Here is a 12,115-nt window from a genome sequence, read left to right on the forward strand (position 1 = left end):
CTAAAACTATTTTAACTCCAATGTTGAGCATTTTGCGACTAAAAATCTGGTCCAGCTATTCTCCTATCCTTTGGGTGGCGCGTTTGTCCGAGCTGATGTGACTCTAGCGACGGAAGTGCGTATCAACAAAAACACAGACACGCCCCCTCATGTTATTGGCGCGTGTAGCACTGGAGAAGAATGATACATGCTGATAAGCATATTTATTCAAATCACTCGTCAAATATTGATTACAACTATAGATTGAGCTTTATCTGCATGCTCGGATCAATGATTTAACATGAGAAAAATAGCTGAATAATCATTCACGAGACGGGAATGTAATTTGACAGCACGCGCACGCATCATCCTGTTGCTCATCATGTATCTAGATGCATAACAACGGGCTAAAATAGGTTAAGTTAAAAAAACAACAACATTTTATCTTGGTAGTTAAACCAAGTGTCACTTTTTCGCCGCAAAAATGATGAAAAGCGTAGGAAAGCTGTTTGGGTTGAGGCGAAAATGCGCGCCCCCAAAGTCTCGCATTGACAAGAAAAAGACGCGCGTGAATCCTATTGATCGTATGCTGGAGGACAGCGACGAGGGCTCGTACGGCAGCACGACCAGCGTCAGTTCAGGGAGCGAATACCAGAACTCCGAAGAGCAGTCCGGTACCTCCGACAGCTCCTACAGGGCACGCGAGAGTGACGGGGATGACAGCAGCGAGACGGACGACAAACGCACCGTGTCCCGTCGACAGAGGAAGAGACCCGCCAGCCCTCCGGCTGCCCTAGATGATAGTTCCAGCGACTCCTCAAGCGCGTCCTCAAGCGACGTCGGCGGAGAGCCGCTCAGGAGAGTACTGCAGAGAAAACGGCTCAGGCTGCCGGAGGACTCCGAGGACGAGGCTCTGCGTGAGAAGAAGAGAGCGGCAGAGGTTAAAGAAGCTGCAGCCAAGAGAAGAGAGAGAAAGAATAAACTTATGGAGCTGTCAAAGAGAAGAAAGTCAGGCACACCGCGGCGCAGGCGCAGGACGTTGGTAAGTTGACCAGGACAGAGCAACAAACAGTTTATTTCTATTCACGGGTTCAACCTTTTTCAAATTAATTATTTACACTGCTATGCAGCTACAGGCAATTTCATGTGTGCCTGCCCAATTTGAAACCTACAAATATGATGGATAACTTTCCTTTTAGAAATACAGTATTGTGCAAAAGTCTTAGGCACATTACTATTTTCACACAGAAATGGTTTTAAGCCAGTTATTTATATATTTTGCTGTAGTGTGTCAGCACTCAGCATGAAATATCAGTTTACATTTCCAAACATTCCTTTTGCCATTAATTGTATCAGTATCAATCCAGTGAGATTTTTGAATGCAAAATAAGTCTGGTATGATCTTGTCTCACCATCATCGAGTCTGTCAGTGATTACATGTCTGTCTCAGTTTTTTTCTTTCTCTTCATGCAATCACAGACAGACTCGTTGATGGTAAAATCAGATTATACCGGCTGTTGTCAGACTCCTTGTCCATTTCTTAGCCAATACGATAGCCGATTATTCAGAATGATATTGGCCGATACCGATAGTTTGAATTTTCTTATGGAAAAGAACCCTCTCCCAAATAATGCTGCAAACCATACAGAGAACCCTCTCAGTTGGTACACAATAACATTTGTTGCAATCAATGAAAACAACAAAAGTGTTATATTAAACTGCTATTTGTTTTCAGATATAATAACCTAATTACACCCAAGTAAAAAAAAAAACTGAAATGTTTGTATACAACTCAATTGCACATATAAGGTATTTTTCATTAGTACTTGTCTTCATGACACATTTATTCCAGCATACATATATAATTAACAGTAAGTAACTTAAGCTCCTCTCTAGTGTTTCTTTATTGCTAACTAACAAACTGTGCTCATCAGATGACTTTCCTGAGGTAGGCTAAATACAATAGTAAGCGACCTATTGTTTCCTAGCTGTTTTATTGACGTCTTCCCGCGGTTGAAACACTTATTGAGTGATTACACAAGTCATGATTTGGATAGGTTACGGTAAGTTGTACTGTACCTTTCAACATACCTTTTAATATTCATGCATATTTTTGGAGATTTATCTTAAAATTGAGAGATGACTTGCGCGCCACGCTGCCGCTTGAACTGAGGCATTACAGCAATCTGTCAGGTCACATTCAAGAGCATCAAAACGGCATTTATTGTATTTATTCAGCCCATAACGATTATTGGCTGATACATTGGTGCTTTTTTGTTGTTGTTGCTGAAAATACTAACATGGTTAAGACTTTTGCACAGTACTGTACTGTAAAAAACTAAAATGTTTCTTTTCATCTATACTATAGCATCACCAATTATCCAATTCGTGTAACTTTTTTTATTCACTGAGTAGCTTGTATACAAATTAAAACGTTTCAACCATTTACAATTTCCACTGTCGACACTTTAATAACCATATATAAAGTCTTGTTTCCGTAATAGTAATCTGACAAAGTCAACAGCGTTCACTTAAAAAGCATTGGTTAACTGGATACCATTGTCTATTTGTTTTCTGCAGGGTTCAGAAGAAGAGGAAGAGGAGAAAGAGGAGATCAAAGAGGACAAAGTTGAAGAGCAGAGTAAAGTTGAAGAGCAAAGTAAAGTTGAAGAGCAAAGTAAAGCAGATGATCCTGGTGATGAATCTAGTGAGAAAGAGTGCGAAGACAATCCTCTAAACAGCAGCGAGGAGGAAAAACTGGCTGATAGTAGTGACAGTCTGAAGGATTTTATTGTGGAGGAAGATGAACAGAAAAATGATAAAGAGCAGGAGAAAGACGGGGAGGACAAAGACATGGCCTTTCTCTCTCATCTTCCACGCCAGTGTAAGACTATGTGGTTGTGGCTTTTGTTTTGTATTTGCAGTTTGGAAACGTGTAGATGTGTCTTTAATGTTTAAACCAATGAAAAAATCTGTTATGTTTATATTCTCGTTACAGTTATCACAGGATCTCAGCGCACACACTTTCAAGTGGTGGTCAAAGCCTTGCTGATCAATGTCCTGGACTCAACTTTCCTCAGCTCACTTTACAGTATGCTCATCAAGTTATTCCTTTCCTTCTTAGCACTTCTTAGCACACACATATATATGTGTGTGTGTGTGTGTGTGTACACACACATACAGGGCTTGACATTGACACCCCCCAACCCGTGTAACGCAGTCACTCCTACTAGACACTTTGGTGGGTTGAATTTTATATATATGTAAATTTTTCTTTAAAAAAGGCATCTGAAATAATAAACTAAGTGCAATGTAGTGTTCTCAAAAATATAGATTTTTCGACACTGAAATATCTGAAATGCTTCCAGTACTCATTTTCCACAGAATAGATACATGATACCAGCTGCGCTCTCTCATCTCTCTCGTCTCTCCGACAGCGAGTTGACACACAAACCCTCCTCTCACTCACTTGTTTCATTTGCTCCGGATGAATATTGTTGTTGTTACAAGGGGTTGAATTTTGGCGTGGGATTGTGTGTATTGCGCATAATTTTACTCATTCCTGCAGATTTTGTGCGCGCGCATAAAGTAAAAAACACACAAAATGTCAAAATGATGTCTTGGCGAGTATTCACATAAACACAGTCAGTTATGTTTTAAAGGTGCAGTGTGTAAAGTTTAGTGGCATCTAGTAATGAGGTTGTGAATTGCAACCGCCCACCGCTCACCCCTCCCTTTCGAAGCACATAGAGAAGATACGGTGGCCGACACAGGACAAAATTGTCGTCGTCTGAGACAGCAGAGAGTAGCTTGCACTCTGTAGAGTAGTTTGTCCGTTTAGGGCTACTGTAGAAACGTGGCGCAAAATGGCGACTTCACTGTAAGGGGACCTGCGGTGTATGTAGATAGAAATGGCTCATTCTAAGGTAATAAAAACATAACGGTTCATTATGTAAGGTCTTTATACACCACTGAATACATAGTTATGTGTATTATATTGCATTTCTGTCAATAGATCCTAATAAATATTACACACTGCACCTTTAAGTGAATGTAAAAACGAAGAGAAAAAGAGAAAGAAGACGCATGTGTAACAGTATAATGGATCCGTGCATTAGGTCTTAAAAGTGACAGCAGCCTAATATACCTGCTGCCAAATAATGAGATAATACTAAAAATATCTATTTGGCCATTTTTACCCATATTATCGGTTTCATATATATATAATAATGTATGTGTGTGCATGCATGCATGTATGTATGTTTTGTTTTCTTTAAAAAAATTTATGAATTCTTTATTCAGCAAAGATTAAGTAGATCAAAAGTTACAATAAGGTTTTTGTAATAGAGAATGAAAATAACAATAACCAATTTTTGACAATTTGCTCATTGCAACTCTTTTTGCCAGCATATGTATGTATATGTATGTTTTGTTTTGTTTAAAAAAATAAATTAATACTTTATTCAGCAACGATTAAATAGATCAAAAGTTACAATAACATTTTATTTGTTACATTTAAAATATTACAAAAGATATCTGTTTGAAATAAATGATGTTCTTTTGAACTTTCTATTCATCAAAGAATCCTGGAAAAACAGTTTTCACACAAAAAATATTTAGCAGCACACCGGTTTTCCACATTGATGAAAATAAATATTTCTTGAACATCAATCATCATATTAGAATGATTTTTGAAAGATCATGTAACACTGAAGACTGGAGTAGTGATGCTTTGACATACCAGGAATAAATTACACTTTGAAAATATATTAAAATACAAAAAAAATTTTATTTTTGATTGAATAAATGCAGTCTAGGTTGAAATGCATTTTAAAAAATCTTACAGATCCCAAACATTTGAATAGTGTATTTATATTTCACTTTGTATCAATGACTACAAGGTGGTGAACGAACGAAGCGATATGCCCAGGAGATGAAATCATCATTGCTTCATTTTGATGAGCGATTGGTTCTTCCCCGCCTGGAGAACCTGAAGCAAAGGAGCCGCTGGAAAGAACGTTACAAAGTAAGATAACCCTTTGTGTTTCTCTGTCTTTTTCATGAAAAGATGTCACATTTTTAAGTATAATTGCTTGCTTTACTATTAGTCACTTCTTTTGAAAATGATGTTTGAAACAGTTATGGTTTGGTATAGATAAATATACATACTTTCATGTCTATTTACCATTTTATATATAAAAAGGAAAGGGTAGAATGTTATCCCAAATTGCGGGTTACGATGATAAGGACTCAGACGAAGGGATGTGAAGCATGTGAGCTTCACAGGACGGGACGCTTCAACGTGCGGCTCTCTGGCCAGTTGTACCACAACAACTCCCTGCAGGAGGACCAGTTCATGCCTGATGATTCCCAGGTTGTTTTCCATGCAAATCACTTTTTGACCATACATTTTTCGAAGATGCATATATTTTGATCAAATGTTTATGTTAACAATTGCAGACATTCTTTGTTGGCTCAGTCTGTGCCAGTCGTACTGAGGTCTACCATGCTCTTAAGCACTTTAAATACCATCTGTTCGAGAGGTGTCGTACAGCTTTAGAAGCTCATAAGGAAGTACAGGAAGGAGAAACAGGAGAGGACGACGAACCAGTTAAGGAGACCGTCAACAAGGTGTTTACCAAACTGCAGGATGGAGGCTGGATCAGTGAGGTGGGAATATGGAACCTGCTCTTTATGTGCCTTTAAAAGCTATTTGAAGGAATAGTTCACCCAAGGGCCACTGTCTTGAGTTCAGCTCCAATCCCAGTTAAACACACCTGAACCAGCTTATCAAGATCTCACAAGGCATACTAGTAGAAACTTCCAGGCAGGTGTGTTGAGGAAAGTTGGAGCTAAACTCTGCAGGAGACTTTGGCGACCCCAGACATAGGACATTTTTCCAGCTCTGCATGTCTATAAAATGGCACTGAATGGGTGACTCAGTTGACGCTTAAAAAACAAACAAACAGTAAACCTTACGACCCCAGTGGATGAATCAATGGGTCTCATTCACTAATAATATTGTGGAGTATTTCATATTTGTAAGCACAGCAGAACCTCTCAAGAAAAAAATCTCAGGCTAATTCACAACACGTGCGTACGCACACGAGTTTGTCCTTAATCTCGTTCTAATGTTACGGAATTTTGAGTATTTTAAATGAACAGGTTAGTACTTTGCAAAAAACACACCCAAACCATCTCCATGTAAGGCTTTTCTTAAAACCTTTTCTTTACAGCTTTTAGTCACTCTCGTCAAACATATGCCGCTCTCGCCAGATCCTCGAGCAATGCCAAGTGTGTCATTCTCAAAACCAGTTTAAAAACTCAATAAGTAAGGAATAATTGACGTTGAATTATTAGAAAAATAATGCACACCTTACAAGGTGTTAATGCGGTCACGACACAAAGCGGAGTGTGCGTAATTTTTCCTAATAATTCAACGGCCCGTCATCAATTATTCAGCTTATACTACAGTTACAAACAAAAATTGTTCAGATGATTTATTTCAAGACATTTGTCAGATTTTGGCCTTAAAGGTCCTGTTCTTCGTGATCCCATTTTTCAAACTTTGATTAGTGTGTAATGTTGCTGTTAGAGCATAAATAATACCTGTAAAATTATAAAGCTCAAAGTTCAATGCCAAGCGAGATATTTTATTTAACAGAAGTTCCCTTTCAAAGCCTACAGCGAACGGCCGGTTTGGACTACATCCCTGTACTCCCTGCTTTAATGACGTCAGTAGAACAGTTTGTCGACTAACCTCCGCCCACAAGAATACGTGAAAAAGGGGGCGTGGTCTTGTTGCTCCCTCGTGGAGAAGAGGAAGTGTTGCGTTCGGTTCGGTTGCGTTTGTCGCCATGTCGTCCAGACGCTGTTATTTTCATCCCGGAGTCAAATAACCTTTGTTTGGCCTTCAGGGGCTGTAGTTTGAGCGCGTTCATCTCCCCGTTATGGTAAGAGGCGTGACCTTCCCGGACAACGTGTGCTAAGCTGCTGTCGAATCACAACACGGGAACCGCTGGCACAATCAGAACTCGTTACATGTTTCTGAAGGAGGGACTTCATAGAACGAGGAAATTCTCTGGCCGTTTTGAGGACAGTGAAAACAGCGGTATACAGATAAGTAAATTGTGTGAAAAATACTGTGTTTTTTTACACATGAAACATGAACACATGTTATATTGCACACTGTAAACACAATCAAAGCTTCAAAAAAACACGAAAAACGGGACCTTTAAAACGCTTGTGTGCAGGACTATTTCTTACGCATCTAAACCCAAGCCTCCATTGCTAATTCCAAAACGTCATTTTAGATCTAGTAACAGTCTTGAGCCATTGATAGCAGACTAATGCAGTTATTAATGCAGTGAGTTATTAAAGATTGAGAGCGAGCGCATGTGAATTACCTCAGTAATGTGCGTCTCTCAACAGTGCTTGGCACTAGCGTCTAATAATACAAAACTGAAAATTGTTATTTACAATTGACAAATAACTATTACCTCGCTAGTGAGAAATGTCACATAGCTTTTTAAGTTGCTAAACTATTTTACTGATAAAATCATCAGAGCAGCGGCGACAACACATTTCTGCGTTTGTGTGTCCGTAGTTTGAGTGGGAGAGAAGAGAGAAAAGGCTGGACCTTTTTAAATAACTAAAAATCATTTGGCGAAGTGATATGGAACTGTGATGCGGCCAAGACCTGCCTGGAATTACTTAAGCCGTGCGTTACCCTGAAAATAATTGCACACCTTAGAACTTTCGTCAACTAATCAGATTCAAGCATTCAACAGCCCCATAGAATAAAAACCTTTTATACAGACCTTATATTAGTCAGCTGTACATTTGTGTGCATAGACCCAGTGTGTTCTGAAGTGAAATGACAGGTGTGTGTAAGAAAAATTATATTTTTAACTTTTTAACTATAAGTAATTGCTTCCGGTTTACTGTTATACAAGCGATCAAGAGGGGGACATCTATCATTTCACTTCAGAAAACATTGATCCATCCCAAAATGTATGGATTACAGTCACGATCACTGCGTGGTAACGTGGTTGTTCAAGCGTCAACTGGGCGGCACCCATTCAATGGCATTATATGGACTCAGAGATCGATTATTTTCCTACAAATCTTTATCTGAAGAAAGAAAGTCATATACATCAGGGATGGCATGAGGGTGAGTAAATGATGAGAATTGTCATTTTTGGGTGAACTATCCCTTTAAATGTGTACAATCACACTGATTGCTTTTTTTCTTTCCTTCTGTCCGTTTAGCAATACGAGAAGTTTGAAGAGCATCTCAATGCTGCAGATTTCTTCCAGGAAGAAAAGCTGGACTGAAAGGATTGAACTTGTCCTAATGGCATCGATCTGCCTTTTTTTATTGGATTTTGTTTTTTAAGTCATAAAGCATGGCTAACTTTTGAGTTGTTGAAAAGTGTGTGCCCTGAAGATTTAGCTGTTAAATTTTATAGTCATTGCTGTGTAAATTGCTTCTGCATGATTGTTACAAATTCAGTACACAATACTCAATATTTACAAACAATATTACAAGCTGTAACCCAAAATGTAACAAATTTGTCTAAATCCTGAGGATTTAAAGCATTCAGGAAAATACAGCATTTTACCCTGATCATTGTGCTTGTAAAGATATGTATGCCATTTGTATGCCTTCATTTGTAAGTAATCTCATATTAACACTTCTGTGTAAATGCATCCAAGCCCAGTTACAGTGTTTCAATGTTCTTGTAATAAACAAGATTCATAACCAGGTTCTGCTGAATGTCATGTTTTGCACCACAGAAACTATTTCTGAATTATTACATTTTATTAGAAATAGCAGTCAAACAATGCATATAAGACAATCTACGGGCTCGTGCTGAAACGCCATCCTCACAGGACACCAAGCTTGTATTCGGTCATGATGTGAGGATCGCCCATCATCTCACACTGGACAGGATCTGAGGGGGGAAATGTTTACATAAGACCTAGTATACTGCACCAAAATCACTTGTCAAATCAACTGTAACGCAATCATCATTACCAGATTTTTACAACGCAAACTCAACCAAGGAACAAAACCATTAATACAACTTTTGAGAACACGACAGGGAACGGGTCTGATTTTTCTTCCTACCATTGAGGATGTCCTCAAAGCCAATGGTGTCATCACTGCCTCTGAGGGTATCCAGGGCCAGATTTGAGCTTGGCAGGAAGGGCAAACGCTGAATCTGAAAGAAGGCAATGTTTAAATTAGGGCTGAACGATATGGACAATTTCATATCTCGATTTTCATGCCAGATATATCGATACAATACGATATGACTACGTGTTTGGTGAAAACCAGAATCTGAATTAAAATGTGTTTGATTTAAGCCTACATTTCAAAAATTTGTCTCAGAAAATGTATTGTTTTTAAGCCTTTCGCACGTACGATCACAGGTGTAATCAGTCTAGGCTGGTCCCTGGAGCATATGATCAAGTGCATCACATGATCAACTGCTAAATTCAAATGTTGAATTTAGCCAGAGACAGGCGCGCTGAGAGCGGTCATATATCACAACTTTTCAGTGTTTTCAACCACATACTGTTTATTTTAGGTTTCAAACATATAAATTCACATAAGTACAAAAAAAACAATACATTTAGAGTTTGTAAAATACACACTGATGTCTATGGAAGAGGTAATAATAATCCTTTCCATTATAACTCCACACGTTTTATTCATATCAGATACACATTGTGTAAGTAACTTCAATGTTTACTCTATTCTATTCCCAATTCACCAGCCACTTTTAAGTGTTTCGGGTGAAGTGGATGAATTCACGTGAACATAGAGGTTGTAAATCCAAACTAACACGGCGGCGCCCATCGCGCATACAGCTCAACTAACGCGATCGTTATAAAGGTGTTTAAACAACAATATACTTCCACTTGCATGTATTTGACAATCGGAATATCAGATATTTCATGCCATAGCTAACACATTTGTGAATATTATGAATAAAAAAGTAAAAAGATGACATAAAAGCCGATCATCATTCATTCAGCGCTGTTGCTGCTGCGGTGTGTCAAGTGACAAGCAATGACGCGTCACCATGGAAACGCCGCCCCCCTCTCACAATATAGTTCCCACGTCCCTGGTAGTGAGTGCGCGCTGGCTTTAGCGGTGCAATCAAGGGCACTCGTAAAACTGATGTTTGTTGTGACTGCCAGAGTTGTATGCAGGGCGAGCGCGGAGAGGGGAAATCTATATCGTTGCTTTTTTCGATAGTAATATCTTGAAAGTTCATATCTAGATATAGATATGATAACGATATATCGTTCAGCCCTAGTTTAAATACAATGGTCATGATTGGCATTGGGTGTTTATGGTAGAATTTACATGTGACAAACAATACCTGTCTGGCTGCTCTGTACTCCATCTGTAGCTTGAGGGGTGCGTGGAGACCCTGGATGTTCCTTAGTGTGTTGAAATTCATCTTGTCCTGGTTGAGCTGAAACTGGTTTCACATAATATAAGCTGGAGTTACACTGTTTAAAGGGGTCATTAAGCTTCAAAAAGTTAATCAAGAGATCATAAAACGAATCCATATAAATCAAGCGGTTTAGTCCAAATTGACTTATTTTATCTCTTTATGAACTTTTTGAAGTGTCAGTTGTGTAGGCTGTCAATGAAGTGACAAATCTCTAAGCTTTTATTAAAAAATACCTTAATTTGTGTTTCGAAAATGAACTAAGTCTTACGGGTTTAGAAAGACATGAGGGTGAGAAAAGAATGACAATTTTCATTTTTGGGCGAACTATCCCTTTAATTTGTGACGATTAATATTTAAATATAATGCAGTATGATTAAACACACAAACCTTCATTATGTGTGAAGGAAGACCTTTGACTGTACTTTACAACAGTGTTTTTTATATTCTTTGGCAAAATATTATTTAAATTATTGTGGTTCCTCTCATCAAATAACCATGATTAGACGATTAATCAATCGTGACAGGCCACATATAACTCTACAATCCACTTATTAACACTAATAAGCATTGGTGTATCGAATACACACTTATTGAGCTAATGACTATTTATTACGTTTCTGAGGCTTATAATTTATGGTAATGAACTGATACCTATATGGCATATACAATAATGTGAATGTTCTCTAATGGTCTTAGCAAGAGCTTCATCATTTACCACCAATTTGTTCTGTTCTTTAATTTTTTTTCCTCCATTTTGCACATGTATTTATATACATTTAGATGTCTTCTGTAGGCCCATGCACATTGGACAATGAACTCAAGCAGTCATTCTACTTTTCTACTTACATTTTTCTCAGAGAGCTCCAATGGATGACTCGGTAGAAGCTCATTTTTTACACTAGAGAACCTATGATCACATCAAAATGAAATCTTTAGAATATAAATAAGCATGAGAAACATTTCCAGGTTTATTTGTCCAGAACTCACCCTCTGCGTAGAGAGTCTTGAACCCCATAAGGGCCAGCCTGTGGACACAGACCTGTGACAGGAACACTGTCCTTCAGCTGAGAGCGCAGGCCACGAGTATTCTGCACAAAACACACGGTATTGTTATAGAAATGTGCAGAAAATGAAAATTATGTGGAAATGCACAGGTTAAAAAGGCCTGAAGGAGTGTTTAACATTTGCCACTCTACATTAAGTTTCAGTCTTTACTCTTTACAGGGAACGTTAAGACTAATACAAAGTGAAAGTAAGGCCATGACGCATCACAATTCATCTATAAGCCAACAACTGAGAGGCAAAAAATGTTCTAATATTATTCATTTATGTCGCGGTAAATAATAAAAGACCGAAACTTTCAAAAAAAGAAAATATGACTGCTTAATCTGTCCTGGAATATAAATAAACCAACACAAAATGTTGTGCTATGCTAGGTAAGTTAGCTTAAACACCGGCACAAAACAAACAAGCGCTTTATTAACAGCAAATGCACATACTTTCGCACTGAATGGAGAGCAGGACAATAACACACATCAAGAAATGATGAAATGGAAACAAATAAATTCAATAACAAACTGAAGCGCTACATTACCATCTTCAAGCGAATTTCGTCTTTACAATCAGCATAAATGCACTTCCTGTCAATCTCCGGAAATGCT

General features: G+C 38.3%; 2 protein-coding genes across 3 annotated transcripts; one reads left to right on the forward strand and one right to left on the reverse strand.

Moving 5' to 3' along the window:
• The first annotated feature begins 117 nt into the window (after window positions 1–117).
• Window positions 118–8,747, forward strand: ccdc82 (coiled-coil domain containing 82). Of its 2 annotated transcripts, none has more exons than XM_079835559.1 (7): window positions 118–1,021; window positions 2,560–2,863; window positions 2,978–3,070; window positions 4,881–5,005; window positions 5,183–5,353; window positions 5,440–5,649; window positions 8,251–8,747. In XM_079835559.1, exons 1-7 carry the CDS (start codon window positions 464–466, stop codon window positions 8,314–8,316), a joined length of 1,527 nt encoding a protein of 508 aa, XP_079691685.1. In that variant the 5' UTR covers window positions 118–463; the 3' UTR covers window positions 8,317–8,747. The 2 variants fall into 2 exon arrangements, with proteins under 2 accessions (XP_079691685.1, XP_079691686.1); XM_079835560.1 differs by having other exon boundaries at window positions 5,440–5,610.
• On the reverse strand, window positions 8,730–12,115 carry pomp (proteasome maturation protein). Its single transcript, XM_079835585.1, has 6 exons — window positions 12,049–12,115; window positions 11,442–11,542; window positions 11,301–11,361; window positions 10,377–10,478; window positions 9,113–9,206; window positions 8,730–8,936 (listed from the first exon to the last, which is right to left on the reverse strand). The coding sequence occupies exons 1-6, from the start codon at window positions 12,049–12,051 to the stop codon at window positions 8,869–8,871; spliced, it is 429 nt and encodes a 142-aa protein (XP_079691711.1). The 5' UTR covers window positions 12,052–12,115; the 3' UTR covers window positions 8,730–8,868.

This window comes from Gobio gobio (genome assembly GCF_949357685.1).
Source record: "Gobio gobio genome assembly, chromosome: 14".
Taxonomy (NCBI): Eukaryota; Metazoa; Chordata; class Actinopteri; order Cypriniformes; family Gobionidae; genus Gobio; species Gobio gobio.